The 21,659-nt window shown below is 40.6% G+C and overlaps 1 protein-coding gene across 1 annotated transcript in view; it reads left to right on the forward strand.

Moving 5' to 3' along the window:
* The window catches only part of LOC125885530 (copine-9-like), a 312,413-nt gene that overhangs the window by 47,049 nt on the left and 243,705 nt on the right, over window positions 1–21,659 (forward strand). The window contains exon 3 of the mRNA XM_049571170.1: window positions 2,954–3,000. Within this exon, the coding sequence (XP_049427127.1) occupies window positions 2,954–3,000 (47 nt within the window). The remainder of the gene's footprint in view (window positions 1–2,953; window positions 3,001–21,659) is intronic.

Genomic DNA, 21,659 nt, shown 5'->3' on the forward strand with positions numbered 1-21,659 from the left:
GTGCTGTTGCTGCACCAAAAACAATCAGTTCTAAGGTTAAATAACTAATATTTTAATATTTTCTTTAATTTAATAATTTTCTCGTATTTATTGTAAAAGATAGGCAGGAAAGTGTGTCCAAACTTTTGACTGGTACTGTATATATATATATATATATATATATATATATATATGTAGAGAGAGAGAGAGTATGTATTTTCCATATCTTTAACTGTTTGGAACCATAATCAAATATTTTTCTTCAACTCGTCAAATACCGGCTCCTGGGCAGTGGCTCTAGGTATCAGATAACCTATGTACTGAAGTGCCCTTTAGCTTTGGTATGAGACTCACCAGGGGCCATCATTTTGTGACTCTCTGGGCATCTGTCATAGTAAAAAGAGCGAAAAATTCACAAATAGGACAGGAGGTCAAAACACACTTAGGACTCAGGACTTTGACTCAGGAGAACACTGTTCATGTCCTGTATAAAACCAAAAGTCTTATTTTAATAACATCTAGTGATGTATGTCACGTGACGTTACGTTAGTAACAACTGACTTATTGTAAGTCAAATCATGATGTTTTTTTTCTAAACCTAAACATGTACTGTCATTTCCTAAACCAAAGGAAGTAAAGCTACAAAGTGAACCTATGGTGGAAGTTTAAATTTGGGAAACTGTATGCATGAAGTCCAAAACTCACACTAAATGGGTACGTAAAGTGTCAGAGAGCCTGTTTACACCTGGTATTAACATGCATTTCGGGGCTCCAAACACAAGTGGAATGCTGAGACACATTGCTGTTCACACCTGTGTCTAACGTGCTTCTCCAGCTGACCACTAGTATTCCGATTTTGTCACTACATCACTTACACTTTAAGTCAAAGGGCTTAATGCACAGTTATTATGTCAACACTCTTGCTAGCTACCTAATAGCATGTCACTATAGTGGTTGAGTCTGTGTAGCTGGAGATATTGCTGTCTGCAGAATTCAACACATCTCCTCCCACAGGGTAAGACGATGGGCGGTCATGTAACACCTCCTCCAACTCATTGTAAAATGGGCAAGTTATAGAGCTTTTAGTGAGATGTCACAAAAACAACCACCATGCCCTTCACTGATATAATCCTTGTCAGGGATGCATCAGGATGCATTAGTGTTTACACTACAAGAGATAATTTGCTAAATGAGTCCCAGACCATCTTGGCAAATGGTTTGAGTAGTCAAAACGTAATGTGCTTGATGGTCGTTTATACTTGCACTCATACATGTCAACTTGTGATAGGATCATCAAAGATGCATGCTGTTAGCAGGTGTAAACAGGCTCATAGTTTAATGTGTAGGGCCATAGAACAAACGTGACAAGTTGGGAGTAAGAAGGTGTTATTTAGATTTAGACTTAACCATTTGGCAACTATTTGTCATAACCACAACCTTTCCCAACCCATAACCATACTGTAGTTATAATACACAGGTACTGCGGAAAGTAAGGATGTTGATGTAAAAAAATGTCATCATCAACCATGATTTAGGGTGTAACAGAATCATGAAATTTTGTTTGCTCTACCCATGCTAACATGCTGTACCCGACTCATAATTATGTTGGTTAAATCAGAATCTGATGTTTAATATGAATATTAGATGTTTTCTTTTTTCCATATAAAGTTTTAAAATTCTAACAGGCTCAGCAGGACATTCAGTGTGACAGCTGCATTCATGTCATACAGCAAACAAGATAATATTATCTCAGAGCCTTATGGTGAAAGGTTTCTCCTCTTCTGTGCCACTGCATCATGTACGCAGCTGTATAAACCCAAGAGTAGAATGAAAGTCAAAAGTGCTCACTCTGCAACAGTATTTGTGGACCAAATTTTTTTCAATTTTTTTTGCTCAAGGATACTTCAACATGCAGACTGGAGGAGCCAGGGATTGAACCACTGATCTTCCAATTGGTGGATGACCCACTCTACCTCTGAGCCACAGCCCCACCCAATAATGTATTTTTATGCACATAAATGAGGCCCAATGCATGTGGGTAACACTTTATGTGATGTTTTTGGTTTGTGTGGCTCAGGAGGTAGAGCTAGATCAGAGGTTTGATCCCCTGATCCTGAACCCCAAATTGCTCCTGGTGGCTCTGTTATTTAGGTGTGAGCGGGTGAGCTGGAGGCACCTTGTATGGTGGTCTTGGCCACCAGTGTGTGAATGTGTGTGTGTGTGTGTGTGTGTGTGTGTGTGTGTGTGTGTGTGTGTGTGTGTGTGTGTGTGTGTGTGTGTGAATGTGGTTTTGTAGTGTAAAGATGCCTTGAATGGTTGAATACTAGAGAGGTGGTCTATAAATATTAAGTCCATTATTGTTTCCATTTATTCACAAGAAAAGTCCACAGGGCAGCTTTAAGGTGTTGTTCAGGGTTTCACTTCCTGTGATACAAAAACACTGTGGTTGAGTCCACCCAGTCCACAGTTTTCTTTAAATAAAGAGATCATTTTGTATTCAATAAATAAGTCAACTTTCTGCATCAAGACACTAGGAAGAGATTCAGATTAGAGTCTTTGATGCTATTTTTTTTTTTACAGTAGATTTTTTTATATCTCACTCATTCAGTGACTTAATTTCAATTATTATTTAAATTGGATTTTTCCCCCACGGCACCCTATTATTGTTCTGCAGCAACACCAATATCCTTGCAGTCACAATCAAAGTTTAATCTTTTGTTGTACTACTCTCATTCATATTTCACGCATACAGAGTTTGATGTCTCTTGCAAAATATAATTGTACATTTTATGAATATTTATGCATTTATATTTTTTTTATTCTATAGTTATTTTAGCTTTTGTGTAGATGCTAGTCATTAGATTTACTAAAAAATTGCAAGCTGTACTGCAGTGCTGCACCTATGATTATGTGCATCCATGATGTGTGCTGTGCCTTGAAATGTAACTTAGGCATTGTTTGTTTGTCTTCTCAGTGGTGGTGTTGTACGTGCAAGGCCTTGGCACCAAGGAGTGGAGAGAGGTGAGTAACATGTCATTAAATGTTCACTTTAACTTCTTAAACTTCAGATGAAATGGTTGTTTTGTTTTCAAATGCAGAATTAATGTATTCAACTTGTCAGTTTTTAAAGATTAAAGTGATGACTGGGTTGGTCAGACAGACAGTTTATGCATCGCTTGGCAACCCACAAAAAGTAAGGTGGTCCTGACATCTGTAGATGGACTTAGACAGGTATGCTGCCTTCTATGATACAGTACATGGCTAAATTCCATCAACAGTGAACACAGTCACCTGTTGTTTGTCCTGTTGTTTGTGGTGGTATTCATGGGTATGTGATATTGGTACTATTAGCACTCAAAGTAGTAGTACTGAGCAGTGGCATATAGTAGAGTTTTTTGAAGATATGGTTGTGTCTATATATTGATGGCTTTTTAAAATTGTATTTGATGTTGGTTATTTTCACCCTTCTAAAAATGATAACAATTTCACTATGTTTTACACAGTTTCAATTTAGTGTTAAGTCAGATGAGCCTCTCTTGAAATGTTTTTAAAACTGTAACATATCCTCAGTGAACGGTTTGTATAACATCCAAAATGTTCACACAACAGTTAGTATAATACCTTATGAATTAGCACCACATGCATGACGTTATGTTCTTAACGTACAATTACCTAATAATGTAAAATTATGGAGGTTAGGTGTAGGCAAGTTACTCAGGTTAGGTTTAGGAAAAGAAATATGGTGGGGACATACTTTAAAATGATTCAAAAGTCAAGCAAATCCAAACACAAGGGAAGGTCCTGGGGGAGAGTCCCATTCACCCATTCACCACCCCAAACTGCTTCCCTGGGGGTCGTACGCATGCTGTCTTTAACCGATTGGTAAAATATGAGGTCAGGTGCTGGGTGCTACTCTTGTGCCTTTTCTATGCCAGCTTTCAAGAGCATTGTGGCAGGTTGCATTTAAGGTTACTAAATGTGGTTTGTGTGTAGGCCAATTGGCTGTGGGACAGATATTAAACTCTGACAGCCCTGCACTAAAATGATCAGCTTTTCTCCATATTAATCACAGACTGATATTTACGGATGAAGGGAAAGACATCTGCTGCCTGTGATTGGTTGAGTCATCTTGACATGACATGCGGTTCATGCTGCTGTGTTCCAATAGTTGACCTCAGTTTATTTGAGGGTGCAGCCGTTGCAACCTGAAAAATAGGCTCTTGGGAATGCTTGCATCGCTCCGGCGTTTGAGCACGTCTGCCGCGCATCTACATTGAAAACAATGAATTTTAGGGTGCAAAAAATACGTCCTGTGTACTGCCCCTTACAGGACCGCTCGGGACTGCTTCCTTACTTACTCCTGTCGGCACATTGGTTACTTGATTGCAGCCTTTCAAAATACATGGGTTACTTGGGTGCATTACTTTTTGTAGGAAAATGTACAGTTTTTGAGAACAGCCCGAAAGCCTACAGCCACAATGTTGCATTTAAAGTATGTTATATCAGATATGTGTAAAATACAAACTGCTTACTGGAAAAACCTTCACATTTCCATCTCCCAGCGGTGATTATAATCAGGATATAAAGAAATATTTTTCAAGCTGCAACAATATCTGCCATCAGGACTGTGCATAAACAGTAAACAAATGTGCTACTCCAGCAGTGCCTGCAATCTGAAAATTTGAATGTCAAAATGAACACTTATACAGTGCAATCACAGTAATACACTCAACTCAAGTGAGAAATGCATTCTGTAGTTCATTTCAGTTTACTTCACAAACTGTACTTTTAAAGTGTGGCATCCACAGAAGACCTGGGACGATTTCCGGTTTTGCTGGTCCTGCTGAGTTTACGAGGTTAAACCAGTTTGATTTTATGCAAACTGGCTGACCCGGCATTTGTCATTATGACACATTTTGGCAAATTAAAAAGTAACGTACACCACCAACCCGTGCTGACAGCGTCATGATGCTAAATCCATCTCATATAGCATAAACAATAAGAAATATGACAATGTAATTAACACTGTATTATATTTGTTTATAAATGGACTAGTGAAGCCATTTGTGTCTGGCAGGCCATGAGCTAAGCACAGCAATGTGAAGGATATCAAATTTCAGAGATGTCACGTGGCAGAGTTAGTCTCTATAGAAAACTCAAACTGCACCAATATGGCAGTATTTATATATGATGAACTGAACTTTTATTGAACACCAATTTTCTTTTTATTCCTGTCACTCACTTTGAAAGTGTCACACTGGATGAGGAATGGCTCATTCATGAAGTTGAAATGAAGAATACGGGTACCTTCTTATTTCACTACAAAAACCAAAAATAAAGTGGCAGCTGGCTGGAGGGAGATTGCTAGGGAGCTGGTACAGCTAGTACGAAGTACTTGCTGTTGGCTAATTGTTCGTCATCCATCTATCCTTCCATTTTCATCCACTTGTCCATGGCCCAGAAAACCTTTAAGGGGAGGCACCCAGGAAGATCCTGATCAGATGCCCGAACCACCTCAATTTTCCCCTTTTGTTGCAAAGGAGCAGCAGCTCTACTTCAAGCTCGTTCTGGATGTCTAAGCTCCTCACCCTATCTCTAAGGCTGAACCCAGCAACCCTACAGAGGAAACTCATTTCAGCCACTTGTATCTGTCATCTTATTCTTGTGGTCACTCCCTATAGCTCATGACTGTAGGTGAGGGTTGGGAAGTAGATAGGCCGGTAAATTGAAAGCTTTGCCTTCTGGCTCAGCTCCCTCTTTACCACAACAGTCTGACACAGCACCTGTATCACTGCGGACACCATGCTACTGCCTATCCATCTTACGCTCCATTTTACCCTTACTCAAAAACAAGACTCCGGGATACTTGAACTTTCTCACTTGAGGCAGCAACTCTCTCCCAACCCAGAGAGAGCAATCCACTGTTTTCCGGCAGAGAACCATGACCTCAGACTTGGAGGAGCTGACTCTCATTCCGACCTCCTCACAATTGGCTGCAAACCACCCCAGTGTTTGCTGGAGGTCACCTGGGGCAGCTGTGGATCAGAGGTAGAGCGGGTCGTCCACCAATCGGAAGATCAGTTTGATCCCCGGGTCCTCCCATCTGCATGCGGAAGTCTCCTTGAGCAAGATACTGAACCCTAAATTGCTCCTGATGATGCTTCCATCAGTGTGTGAGTGACTAAAAAAAAACTGAGTAGCAGGTGGCACCTTGGATGGTAGCCTCGGCCACCAGTGTATGAATGTGTGTGTGAATGGGTGAATGTGACTCACAGTGTAAAAAGCGCTTTGAGTGGTCGGATGACTAGAAAGGCTCTATACAAATGCAGGTCCATCTACCATTTACCTTGTGATGAAGCCAATGGAACCACATGAAAGATCGATAACACACAATACTCAGTTACAAAAGGGCACATTTGGCGGGCTGGGGGGCTTAAATATTGCTATGTCATCATACAGAAACCTATGTCAGGTCATAAGGGAAAATGTTTTTAAGATGGCTTGGGAAAAAAGCATTTTGATGCTAAATCATACATACTTCTACCAAAATTTGGATGTTGGGATTTGAATACATAAGGCACACTACTGGGAAGATACACAATAATATAAAGACCGTAATAATAATGATGATAATAATAACAATAATGACAATAAACCCACCCTTGGAATGCTTTGGCATTTGGCTGAGTGTGTATTAGAAAGCAGAGGAAGCAGAGGAACACCGAAGTCACTGATAAAACTATAAACTACAGTATAAACTAAACTATAAACTTGCCACTGTAGAAAATGGCAATAAAATCTTCAAAAACAATGCCAAGGTTGAAAATAACAGCAATTCTTTAAAAGGTATCTGTCATTCTCGGCACATTTGAGACAACCCAAACAAACCAACATGTAAAAAATGGCCTGTGCTTTCCTCCAGTAAGGTCAGAACTGTAGAGAGTCTAAGCAGGCGTTGACTAAAATGTCCTGTGATGGTCATACTGATCAGAGTGTTTTATAGCAAACAGAATGTAATAAAAACTAAGCCCTTCTGTGAAGCCTGAGCAGCCAAATATAGGAATTCATAAATTGGAAAACCATCTGAGATGCTTTGGGAGGTCGGCCTGGAACACTGCGGCTGTGTAAACATATAGAATACCTCATCTCTCTCTCTCTCTGCTCTCTGTTTCAGTGTCTCTCACACTCTCTTGCAGTAATTTGTGCTTTGTGCTATCAAAGAAAATCAGTCTCACCTCAGTGGGGATCCAAACACATACACATAGATCTCAGTGAGCCTCAATCAGTCTCACAGGGAGAGAATGCTTTCAGCAGAGTTGTATGCACACACACCCAGCACACTTGCATGTAGACACACACTGTAAAGAGGTGGTTGATGCACCCATGGAGCAGTATGGATCAGTTTGCAGGTGTATGGCTCTGCTGCATGTCACTATAATCACAGCTGTTTGATACTTACCAGCAGCCAGTGTCACAAACAAACGGGAACAGTGAGTTGTTTTTAACATGTAAAAGTGTGATTGGGCTGCAGCTCAACCTGATTGCATTATGTTACTTTTGTATCTTATTTTGTAGCAGATATATTTTATGTTTTTCAACAACACTGTGGTGAAGGTGTTGTTAGCTTTAGGCACAAAACCAAGAAACATTCACATATAGTGGCACAAAAGCTCCTGGAAATGCCGCGACATGTCGGTCAAAAAAAAAAACAGGCTTGGTGCCAAAAAATGCAGCTGGAGAATGCTGCAGCATGCCGCTAAAACACCCAGGGGGGTATTCCATCAAGCAGGCTAAAGGCAAATCCAGGCTTGAATGGCCAAGTCTGGCTAATGTGAACCAGAGTTCTGTTCCATCAAAGTGGCTTTGATGGATTAGCCTCACATCAGTAACCATGGAAACTATGGTTCTGGCTAAGCCTGATACATCGAGCTAAACTCTGGTTTCCATTCCATCAACCTGAGCCACAACTCCATCAAGGTGGTTAACCTGAATCCCAGCCTAGTAACCATGGTAATTTATGCTGCCAGGCAATCCTGGTCTGTAGCAGGATTAAGGTGAGGATTAGCTCCATCTATGATCAAAAAATGTTCAATAGACAAGAACAGACACCTAAAAGACAGTTTGCCAGTGCTTTTACACACTCACAGCTGTCATGTAATGATAAAATAATATGTAGATCATAAAATATATAACATAATTAATCAAAAAACATTAACTATTAAAAAACACATTAAAATGTAATAAAAATAAGATAATTTAAAAAACACAACAGTAAAGCCAAAATCAAACTAATAAAAACAAAACTATAATAAAATGAAACTGAGGCATTAAAAAAAAAGATTGTATAGGCCTACACCAAACCACATGAATATGTGATTGCCTTCCCATCCCCACCCCACTCTGTTTCCAATTGGCTAGTGAAGTCACAGCCAATTAAGGTCAACTGACAACGGCCATATAAGGAGTGCATCCAAGAGAAGGAGAGGGACACACCCAGAGAGACACAGAGACAGAGCAAGAGAGAGTAAATTAGGAAATAATGGCATGCCCCTTCATCAAGGATCCTGTTGATGAGGAGGCCCACATTGTCCAGACGGCCTTCCAACCACCACCAGCCCCAAGGGTCGTCCAGGACAGGACCAACCCATTGATACAGACGGACTCCTGTCTGTGGGAGAGGTACCGGTTCAGCAGGCAAAGCATAGTGTATCTATGCAGTTTGCTGGAACCACACATTATAAAGATCACATGCCACAGCCAGTCTCTGTCCACTGTGCAGTCAGTCTGTATTGCACTGAGGTTCTTTGCTAGCAGTACATTCCTGTATAGTGTTGATGATACTGAGAGGCTAAGTAAGACAACTGTTTGCAGAGAGGTAAAAACTGTGAGGGATGAAAATGGGACGCACACCGTTGTGGTTTGTCAGTTCCTCATCCTATAGCACATTCTATAGATTTAAGGGAATTTTCCTTATTTTGATATAATAAGGGATAGAGCTTACAATTGATGAGAAATAGATAACTGATTCACTATCACCTACATTCACGTTATAGATTTCCTCATCTCCACTGAACTGATGGATTTGCTAAATGTCATTTTCTACAATCAATAGATAAATGTAATGTGATTATTTCCTATAAACTGATCATTTCAAAAATGTCATAATCTAGATAAATGTGATGATTAACATAAAATAGTTTGATTAAATGCATCATCTGAAATTTACATAGGAATCAGTAGATAAATGTAATAAATAGTCTGTCACTAATATTAATTCACACATTTGGTGGAATTTCATTAGGCATACTTGAATTGTTAGATTTAATAGGTGTTCTTATCTACATATATTTTGTCCCTTTGATGCAGGATTTATATAACATGATATAATGCTGAAATGCTGAATTTTCTTTGTCACTTATGCATTTAGCCCGTCGGCAACGTTCTGCCACGCCAACTCCCTTGCTTCATTAATCGCTGCAGTATTGGCTTTTTCTTAATTATGTACTTATAGTCCACATACGCAGAAAAAGCCTCCGCTCGCTCCTTTCCTTTGCTTTTTTGAAATTTTGCAACATTTTAGACACTCAACTAGTGTGGGCTTTTTATTTTCCCTGGACGCGTGCATGAGTTGAGACTTAACAGGTGAGACTTGAATTAGCGTCAGTTGGAGCCAGCTGATTTCACTTGATGGAACGGGTTGGAGCTAGATTGGGAGTTGACGTTTAGTCAAACTTCAAGATTATACCTTAGTCTGGATATTCTTAGCTACGTTGATGGAATACTCCTCAGGTTTGGTGCCACAAACATCAGTGGAAACACCTCAAGGTGTCCCCAGAAAACAACCAGTGTTTGTTAGTCTTGAACAGTGGTCTGCAGCTTGGCAGGCTTCACGTCTAGGTGTCACACCATCCACCATCCCCTCCACCTCCTGATGACAAAGTCAGCTCAGAAACTAAATCACTTTAGAAATGTTGATATCATATGTTTACAACATACAAATGTGACATGCAAACATCTTCTTTCTGTTGTGCTATTCATTTTGGTGTTACTGTTAATCTCCATGTTCATGTTCCCAAAAATTCAAAATGATATATAAAGAAGAGTGCTTCCTTTGATAAAATAAATTCATTCATTCATTCATTCATCTTCTAACCGCTTCATGCTCTTGAGGGTCGCGGGGGGGCTGGAGCCTATCCCAGCTGACATCGGGCGAGAGGCAGGGTACACCCTGGACAGGTCGCCAGACTATCGCAGGGCTGACACATAGAGACAGACAACCATTCACGCTCACATTCACACCTATGGACAATTTAGAGTTATCAATTAACCTAGTCCCCAATCTGCATGTCTTTGGACTGTGGGAGGAAGCCGGAGTGCCCGGAGAGAACCCACGCTGACACAGGGAGAACATGCAAACTCCGCACAGAAGGGCTCCCACGCCCGGGATCGAACCGGCAACCCTCTTGCTGTGAGGTGAGAGTATAAAATAAATTAAATAAATTACTTTTTGTAATTTGTTAAAAGCAGCAGGTCAATCAATGTTAAAGATTAACAAGTGATGACTTAGAAAACTAATGTCCTTTAAATGCTTAGCTTCATCTTTCTTTTTTTATCTTTCTTGTTCAGCTTGAAGACAATTTTTAAAAGAAATGACAGAATAAAGGACATGTTGGCTGATAGATCAGTAAGACAGATGGTATTTGACAAAACAAACAAAAACAAAATGTTTTTAATGCAATTTAAACATCCTTCATACATTCCTGCTTATCCTGTGTAAGGTCAGGGGCTAATTTAAATATATTGAAGATAAAAGTTGGCCACACATGTTAAAAACAGGCCGAATTACATAATTGCAAAGTACTGTGTATATTCACTGAGTTATTCATGAATGTATTTTTTTCAGTCAACACAACCTAGACAACTCCTCTGCACAAAACCCATAATTACAACAGTGTCAAATGACAGATAAGTCAGAAACACTTGTGCTAAAGAAATGACCGTTAAGAGCAAATAGTTATATAGTCCACATTGTCAGGAAAAGGCTTAACTTAACTTAAAGGCAATGCCCTCAATGTCAATTTTTCCAACATGTAAAATGGTATTAAATGTGGATATTGTTCAAAGTATTGTATAGAAGTTAGAAATTCCAGTATCTTGACAACACTACGTGACAGAGGATTCATATCACAGTCTGCCAGTGCTGCTGCTGTTTTTAATCTAAAGCCTTCATGTGTAAACGCACACAGCATCTCTCTTAATGTGACACACAGCAGCGGCGGACAGCAGCTCTGCAGCTCTGCACCCTATGTTTACACTTTAGAGAATGTCATTAATATTTTCCTCATTAATGATGTATTATTTCACCCACCCGCAACCCATCCACCATTAATCACAATGTTGTTGTTGCCGTATGAGAGCTGCAAGGATGATTGTGTAAACAGCCTGTTGGCTGGTATTTAAAAATGTGTGCGGGAGGCTTGTGTAAAGTAAAGTGTGTAAAGTAAAAAAACATGAATCAATCTCTCCTCTCTTGCTGACTCGCTTGCTTGCGTATGTATGTGCATATGAAAGAGAATGCAGTTGGCACCTCTGCACAGTTCCATTATGTTTCACAGTGGACATTTGTAGGTAGTATACTGTATATATATATATATATATATACATATATATATAAGAAAACGCATTGAATATATATATATATATATATATATATATATTCAATGCGTTTTCTTTATTTTCATGACTATTTACATTGCAGATTCTTCAAAATAGCCACCCTTTGCTCTGATTACTGCTTTGCACACTCTTGGCATTCTCTCGATGAGCTTCAAGAGGTAGTCACCTGAAATGGTTTTCCAACAGTCTTGAAGGAGTTCCCAGAGGTGTTTAGCATTTGTTGGCCCCTTTGCCTTCACTCTGCGGTCCAGCTCACCCCAAACCATCTCCATTGGGTTCAGGTCCGGTGACTGTGGAGGCCAGGTCATCTGCCGCAGCACTCCATCACTCTCCTTCTTGGTCAAATAGCCCTTACACAGCCTGGAGGTGTGTTTGGGGTCATTGTCCTGTTGAAAAATAAATGATCGTCCAACTAAACGCAAACCAGATGGGATGGCATGTCGCTGCAGGATGCTGTGGTAGCCATGCTGGTTCAGTGTGCCTTCAATTTTGAATAAATCCCCAACAGTGTCACCAGCAAAACACCCCCACACCATCACACCTCCTCCTCCATGCTTCACAGTGGGAACCAGGCATGTGGAATCCATGCGTTCACCTTTTCTGCGTCTCACAAAGACACGGCGGTTGGAACCAAAGATCTCAAATTTGGACTCATCAGACCAAAGCACAGATTTCCACTGGTCTAATGTCCATTCCTTGTGTTTCTTGGCCCAAACAAATCTCTTCTGCTTGTTGCCTCTCCTTAGCAGTGGTTTCCTAGCAGCTATTTGACCATGAAGGCCTGATTCGCGCAGTCTCCTCTTAACAGTTGTTCAAGAGATGGGTCTGCTGCTAGAACTCTGTGTTGCATTCATCTGGTCTCTGATCTGAGCTGCTGTTAACTTGCGATTTCTGAGGCTGGTGACTCGGATGAACTTATCCTCAGAAGCAGAGGTGACTCTTGGTCTTCCTTTCCTGGGTCGGTCCTCATGTGTGCCAGTTTCGTTGTAGCGCTTGATGGTTTTTGCGACTCCACTTGGGGACACATTTAAAGTTTTTGCAATTTTCCGGACTGACTGACCTTCATTTCTTAAAGTAATGATGGCCACTGGTTTTTCTTTAGTTAGCTGATTGGTTCTTGCCATAATATGAATTTTAACAGTTGTCCAATAGGGCTGTCGGCTGTGTATTAACCTGACTTCTGCACAACACAACTGATGGTCCCAACCCCATTGATAAAGCAAGAAATTCCACTAATTAACCCTGATAAGGCACACCTGTGAAGTGGAAACCATTTCAGGTGACTACCTCTTGAAGCTCATGGAGAGAATGCCAAGAGTGTGCAAAGCAGTAATCAGAGCAAAGGGTGGCTATTTTGAAGAAACTAGAATATAAAACATGTTTTCAGTTATTTCACCTTTTTTTGTTAAGTACATAACTCCACATGTGTTCATTCATAGTTTTGATGCCTTCAGTGAGAATCTACAATGTAAATAGTCATGAAAATAAAGAAAACGCATTGAATGAGAAGGTGTGTCCAAACTTTTGGCCTGTACTGTATATATATATATATATATATATATATATATATATTCAGACCTGCATGTAATTTAAAGTCATCAGTTAACCTAAACTCCATATCTTTAGACTGTGGGAGGAGGAAGCTGGAGAGCCTGGAGAAAACCCACACTGACAGAGGGAAAACATGTAAAGTCCCCAGCTGGCCAGTGGGTTATAACAGCCCTTTTGCTGTGAGGTGACAGTGTGAACCGCTCTGTGTAGTTTATGAATTTGTGTATGTAATACCTAGTCATTATTACAGCCTCTCTAATCCTATTTTACTATGCATCATTAGGGCCCGAGCACCAAGCGGTGCGAGGACCCTATTGAAATGCAAGGAATTATTCTTTTTTTTCTTCCTCCAAATGAATTGCCTTTTTGGGAGGCTTAACATACTCAAAAACTCATGAAACTTTTTTGAAACAGATATATGATATCTGGTGAAAAATTTGATATTTTCAGGGCCTCGTGCTCAGGTGCCAAAAAATGGCTCTGTAGCACCCCCTACAAAATTTTGAAAAAAAAAACCCCAACAAAAACAAAAAACAGCCCCTGAAGATGCTTTCACCTTCGTGTATGAAACTTGGTGGGCATATGTAACATCCCAAGACGTACAAAGAAAGCGTCTGGGACCCATACTCTAAACCCAACAGGATGTGTGCCATTTTAAATTTACTGTGCAGTTTTGGTGCATTTTTGCCCATTTCCAGGGGTCATAAATGAACGAACTAGTCCTAGAGATTTTGTCCAATCGACTTCAAACCTTGGTCTGTCCCGCCGAAAGACCTTGAAGAAGAAAAGTTATAACAGGCTGGAGTTTTCGTCAAACCGCGGGACCTTGGCAAGGCGTTAAACTTCCATGTGTTGCCATGCAACAGGAAGTGGTTTGTAACTCCAGCATATATGGTCCAGTCTTCCCCAAAGTTTACAGGATTGACGACAGTCCCGCCCTGAACAGGTCTATATTCAGTGAAGAGTACAGCGCCACCTAGCAGCAACAGGAAGTGCGTCTTTCCAGACACTTATTTTCTGAATTACCTGACATTTACAAGCTGTGGTCTATTATATTTCATGTATAAGAAGATGACATATCATTAGTGCCTTCTCCAACTCCCTCTAGTAGAAAGAGGAAATGGTACAAACTGTGAAATAGTATTTCCAGCACTGTATGAAGGATGTGCCATCTCAGTCCTGCATGAAGTGTCGCTTCAGCCGAGGGCTCGTTCATCGCTGCTTGCAGCTTTAATTTTTATTGTTCTTTATATCAAAATTGAAAATCGGATTGCGTCTAAATCCCAGGGTTTACCATTTTCAGCGTGACTGACAGTGATTGACTAAAACAAGTTGCAGGTGTGCTCATAGAGGATACCTTTTTAAACTTCAGAGTGAGTTGTTAGGAAAATATTAGGTTGCTTGGAGCGATAGAGCAGTAATCCTATCACAGATTTAGAAACTGTGCAGGATAAACTCTCAAGCCTCCAACTAAGCACAGACATCACAGTTGAAATACATCTTAAAATGCCTCTTGCCTCTGTGAGAAGATAAAAGTTTATCTGGGAGCATCCTAAATTCTATTTCCCCTGCCTCTCTATCTCAGCAGCGGGCCAAAGCTTTTCTCCTTTTGCCGTGGAACTTCCGGGGCCTTTTGCTGTAGATTACAGCAGCAACAGAGGCACGTTTGGCTGTGAATGTATTTTCCGCTGCTCTTTATTTTTATAAATCTGAGCTGATTGAAGAGCAGAGGAGCTTTCTTTAAGCCTGTGTTGCCAGCTTGGAGCGCAGCCACTGTTGGAGATCTTCCATATGGTTCCAGGTCCCAGTTTACTGCCCACTTCCTCCTCTTACAGTCTCCTTGGACAGTAGTGTAGCTGTCTCTCAATAAGCAAAGGAAACAAGCACCCTCCCCGCAACACGCATATTGTCACCAGCTTGTAGTGTGTGGGCTGTCTGAACACATTGGTGGTTTTGGCTCGAGGCACTTTTTGATGCAATTAGCAGAAATCTAATTCTCACACTAATGCAGAGAAAAAAATAATTACAGTTCTGCCAAAAACAAACTATCTTGTGGGTGACAGTGAAGAAACGGCACAGAAAACTTACTGAACAAAAGGAGAAGCTGTCTAAAACAGCTTATTAAAAGATACTTCTTGTCAGTGTGCATGTTTGTGTGTGAGAGAGAGACAGGGAGACAGCTCATGCTCCATTATATGAAACCAATCTTCTATTCTAATTCTTGTCTCTGTCGGTGTTGGGCTTGTTACTCAAAACACAGCACTCCTTTCTCTTGGCTCTTTTCAGAAATAGTTCTACTTATTAGGATGTGGCAGCAGTTTTTTCTTAGAATACTGTCCACCTTCAAAATTGGCCGTTTTCAACTTCTCACACTCTATTCTACTGTAATTCTAACTTTTGGCGGGTTATAAGGAAAGATGCAATGTCAGATTGGTCGTAGATTGTGTTTAGTTAGTGTTAAAGAAACAGTATCTCCTGCTCTACTTGTAAGCACAGAGCTGGCCTGAAGCATTATGCAAACTAAGCAGCTGCTTAGGGCAGGATGTTCTCATTCACATGATAGCAGAGTTGGGTACAACAAAGTAACACGTTAGAGTACTTTGATTACTTTTTGCAGTAACGAGTAACCTAACGCGTTAGTTTGCTGTTTGAGTAATCAAATACTTAAGTACATTTTCAAACAAGACATCAGTTACTTCCGTTACTTTTAGAACACTGGTCCTTCAGCTCCGAAACAGCAACGGCTGTCGTTTGGTTCTAGTAACGGAGATAACGTTAAACCTATCAGTCTGAAAGAAGCCACGGAGCTTGTGGCTCGCTACGTGGTTGGAGAAATGCTGCCATTGTCTACGGTGGAGTCTAAACAGGTGGAGTAGGACTCACTGACAGACATATTTCAGACTCAGGACTTGCATTATACCTGGTACACACTACACGCTGGTACTCACCAATTATCCCAGTCGTCTTTCACGGCGTGTGTGATGTCATCGGGTTATTCTTGTCCTATTTTTTAATAACTTTTACTATTATTTGAGTCACTGTGTCTGTTCATGTGCCAGCCGACATGTTGTTGTAGTCACCTAAAAGCATCAGCAGATGGCAAGAGCTACATTTGAAGCACCATACGTAAACTATCAAGCTCAAATGTTTCAGAATAAAAGCCTATTTAGAAAATGGAGGGATTCTCTTGGGGTGTTGTTGTCATACAGTTGTCTATGGCAGCAGATCGTTGTGTGTTTCTACTGGTCAAAGTGACGGCTGTGATGGGAGAATTGGATCTCAGTGAAGGGCAAGTGGTCCATAACTTTAATTTTGGAGACAAATAATGTAGGCTTAGCGCCCTGTGGTCCATTGCCCAATAGGAAATGTAGAATACTCAAAAGTACTTTAAAAATACTTGAGTTACTTTTCACAGGGAGTAACATTGGAAGTACTTTTAAAGTAATTGCGTTACTTTACTCAGGGAGTAACAGTAAAGTAACTGGTTACTTTTGTTTTAAAAAATAACGCAGTAACGTACTTTGATTACTTTTAAAGTAACCCTTACCCAACACTGCATGATAGATTCTGACATACCAAATTTTGGGATATTGATAACTGAGTTATATCTCATAGCACCCCCTCTACAGTTGGCTTAGTGTTCAACACAAGAGAGTCTGAGTTTACACCTAGTAATTAACGTGTTTTGGTGATCCTAACATGAACAGCCGAGACACATCGTTTTTCACACCTGTATCTATCATGCATCTTCAGCTGACCATTGTGTTTCATTACTGCCTATGTCACTTATAGACGAATTCGGCAAGCGATTTGTGTATGCCGCCATCTTGCGGCAGTGCCATTGCTGTGGTGACGTGTCAGTCATCAATTCATTATGCTGTCATTGTGAACTGACTCTCTACAATGACAGCATCATGAAACGCTGGATTGATGATGTAATGTTATGAATCATTATGGACAGGCTACGTGACTAAAAACAACAACAACACGTGTTTGCATTTTGTTTTAGGTATTCAAGAATTTTTTATTGATCGCCTGGCCTCCGATGACCAGAAAAACGGCAATTACAGGTCTCTGATTGAGGGTCAAAATTACCTGAGCCCATAATGATTAAATGTCATGCTGTTAGCTTGCTAACGTCAGCACACGTAAGGTATGCTAACGTTATATTACACAGTGTTTAATGATACATTCTGTTATCTCCCTATTACTCTAATCTTTCCTGCTTATCGCTCAAACAAATGATTAATTTCTATATTAATATCCATACTCATTTAAGATACCTTCATACCGGAGACCACTGTCTAACATCGTCAATCCAGCTATTCATGATGCTGTCATTGCAGAGAGTCAGTTCACAATGACTGCATAATGAATTGATGTATGACACATGTCACCGCAGCAATGGCGCCGCCACAAGATGGCAGCATACACAAATCGCTTGCCGAATTCGTCTGTATTAAAAGGTCAAAGAGCCCCGCACACAGTTATTACTTCCACATTCTTGCTAGCTGCTTGTCAGTCACATTAACAATTAACAACTCAACACGTCTCCTTCCATAAGGCAAAACTATGTACGGTCAAGCAACACTTGATCCAGCTTGTAGAATGGGCAAGTTATAGAGCGTTGATTTCACCAAAACAACCACCATGTTCTGCACTGACACATCAGGATGCATTAGTGTAGTGTTTCCACAACAAAAGATTTAAGGTCAAATGCCCCCCAGACCACCTCGGCAAGTGGTTTGAGTAGTTGCATCACAGTGTGACTTGGTGGTCATTTGCACTTGTGTTTAACGCTGTCCACTTGTGATTGGATCACCCAAGATACATGTTAATACCATTATATCTATAAAGGCTCTTGGTCACTAGTGCTAATTGTTTTTATGCCTCTGTCCATCCATCCATCCATTCCATTCTTGTGAACACTATATCTCAATGCCTCGAGGGAACGCCTTTAAAATTGGCACAAATGTCCACTTGGACTGAAGAACAAACTGCTTGGAATTTTGTGGTCAAAGGTCAAGGTCAGTATGATCTCACAAAATATTTTTTTGGCCATAACTCAAGAATTCATATGCTAATTATGGCAAGACTTTGACACACTAAATTTCTAATAGGACAAAATAATGAAGTGATGACATTTTATATTCAAAAGGTCAAAAGCCAACTTCACTGTGACATCATAAAGTTTTGCATAACACACTTCTGGCCATTATTAAATGTCATATCTCAGGAACAGAAAGGGAAATATTTGGTCGGATACTTCACTGGCGACACTCATCTTGGGTATTCACCTTGAAACTGTGCTGATTGTATAGATCTCCTGTGCTGTAGGGAGGGCAATGTGTGTGAAGCATCCATGTTTTCATAGACATGGATGTAAACTGTAAGAAAAACTTGACTGGTGCATGGAGGCATACAACCGCGGGATGGTAGCTCTAGTTTGAAAAGTGATTTTAAATCTAATTGTTGTTCTCTGTTGTTCTCCTGTAAGTGTTTCCATCAGTAGTGCTGCACGATTTGATAAAAATGTGCGATTGTGATTGCGATTACAATATAACACATAATGCTCATGCTCTTCTTCAGTGTCTGTGTTGGTCACTGCTGCACGCCGGGTGGTCGCCTGACCATACGTGCTGCACACACCAGGATAGCTTGTGTGTGTAATGTCAAGTAACTCCAGGAGAGGTAGTCACGTTCACAGGCACACACGTTAACATTTATTTACATTAAATCGCAAATCGCAGCCTTTTATACAGTTATGTAATCGCGCAGCCTGACATCGCGATTGCGATTAGATTAATCGTGCAGCACTATCGATCATACGTTGCTGCCTCCCTCTCTCTCTCTGTCTTGCTTCATTAGCTCATTTCTGACAGTGCCTGACTGCCAGCCTAACCTGTTCCCCCAGAAGCACACACAGCCGTGCTAACCTACTTCTTCAACTTGTGGGGAATAACAACAATAATGATCCTATCCCAGTTTCAACTGACGTTTTTTGTGTCCACACTGTGGGTGTTACATGCATTTCTGGATCCCTGATCCCTTGGGACGAACTCTCTCTCCCTCTGTCTTGCTGTCCTCCTTTCTCTGTCTACTACCTCCTCCACTTGTAGACACTTCATTACAGATGCAGCAGACTCAAATAGAGAGAAAGTTGCCCTGATTGCCTCAATGCTGCCAGGCTGTTTTGCTGCTCACACTACAATGATGCTGAGAGGCATGCAAGCATGCACACACGCGCGCACGCGCGCGCACACACACACACACACACACACAGAATTTAATTGACTGTCTTGTGCCGGAACCCCCTCAAGCTGACTTTACTCATCAGCCACAGAGAGAAAGGTTCTTCTGAAATCAGTAGATGCTCCTCTATTAATGTGTTGCGTCATGCACTTGATTGAACATGAGGCAACTCTGCAGTGTGCAAGGACAACAGGGATGTGTCCAAGGGCATTCATTATTTTAGCTGATTGTTTTACAGCAGCCTGGTGTTAATTGGTGTGTGTGATCCAGGTGCTTATATTAGATGACTGTGTGCTAGTGTGGTCTGCTGAAGTTTGGGTACTTTATTGATACTTTTTGTTGAAGTTGGTTCAGTATTAGAATTTCTCAACATTCAGTACTTGTAGATCAAATGTGTCTCAGATAAAAGCGATTGAGACGATATATTTTATTTAAAGATGGACAACTCAGTCCACTTCCTCCCAGTGTACAAAAATTAAGCCAAAATATCCCGTATACAGTTACTGCCATCTTCAGACAGAATTCAAGACCTCTTCAAGTACAAGTATGAAACACAACAGGTTAGTGAATAAGCTAACCATCCAGCCAGCTGTTAATATAGCGATGAGCTGCCAGTATGACATATGTAATGTTAGCATAATGTTATCAGTAACGACAAGCATATTAGAAATGTAAGTACAAATGTACAGTTATTTGGGGGTCGCATTTTGGTGCTTTTTAAATAGCTAAATAGCATATGAGTAATACTAGCTGCAAGTCACTTATAAACTGCCCATTAGTTCGACAGCCCATTGGTCCGACATTCCATTGTTCCGACCATATTAAACCCATTGTTCCGAAATCATCATGATGCCCTGTGGTTAAGGTCTGGTTAGGTTTAGGCACAAAAACCACTTGGTTAGGGTCAGGAAAAGATCATGGTGTGGGTTAAAATGAAAAAGAAAGTGACAAACACATAAGCCGTGAGCCTGCTCCGCCTCAAGCCTTTCCCAGCTGACCCAGAGCCGGTAGCGGCGCACCATCACGGTAGAAATACGCCTGGCGGGAGCCGTTCAGCACCGCAGACCGTCGGACTAATGGGCTGTCGGACCAATGACATGGACCCTATAAACTATGGTAATTCTATAGTGCCAGACAAAATGGCTAGTTAAAAAAAAGCACACTCCGACAGCAATTTAGCCAGCATAACATTGCCCATACTGAGCATAATACACCAGACTGAAAAAATGTGATGGGTTGCTGGAGTCATGTTTGAAGTGGAAATGGCATTTTGGTAAAAATATGTGTTGTCATTTTGGAACTATTCATAGAACGATACATGGGCATTGTGCAGGGCAGGTCTATACATAACAGATTTGTAATTTGCCTTAATATGTATGAAATTAAAATAAAATAGTTAAAATTTCACAGTAAATGTATTTTGTACACTCTGGGTCTCTTGCAATAGCATACTGTATGTCCATGTGTCTCATTGGGCCGTCTTGTTTTATATCAATCATTTATTGATCATTTATCACATGAAATCTTACAAGGTACAACTTAAGTGAACTGCAATCCTGCCAGCTTCTTTGTGTTAATGGCAAGGGTAATGCAGCCAAGCTGATGGCAGGCTATTGAAATAACAGGAGGAGGAGAAGGAGAAGTGGTGCAAAGAAACCACCCTTAGCTTGTTATACATTTTATAACATTAAAAAAATGTACATGTTTTTACAGTAGAAATTCAACTTTTTAATTAGACTCAGGTCAGTAGTACTCTCAGGTCAGGCTTGGACAGTAACTGTACAGGTTCATGTAAGGTCGGCCTTATTTTTGGGCTGATCATAGCTTTAGGTCGAAGTCCTATGTTTGTTGGGCCCATCCACCTCCCCTCCTGCTCACTCAAGGCAGACTTTGGTGCTCCTAATACTATGTCCATTGTTCTGAACGTCTAATAATGATTCAGATGGATTTACATTGGAGTTGATTAAAAACTTGGTGCATCTCCTACAGACACTAAAAGAGACTCCTGCGTTATTGTAGTAACGCCAGGGACACTGCCCAAGTGGTTTATTTTGACACCCTAGGAGTGAGACCAGGCAGTTTAACCAACTCATATAACTATCGCTAGCTTAATTAGCTAGCTATAGCTGATAATCTCAGTTTGGCTGACAAATTGAACAGTCATATACTGAAATGAAGAACCCAATTTTTTGTCTTTGTGT

The sequence above is a fragment of the Epinephelus fuscoguttatus genome, linkage group LG1 (assembly GCF_011397635.1).
Source record: "Epinephelus fuscoguttatus linkage group LG1, E.fuscoguttatus.final_Chr_v1".
Taxonomy (NCBI): Eukaryota; Metazoa; Chordata; class Actinopteri; order Perciformes; family Serranidae; genus Epinephelus; species Epinephelus fuscoguttatus.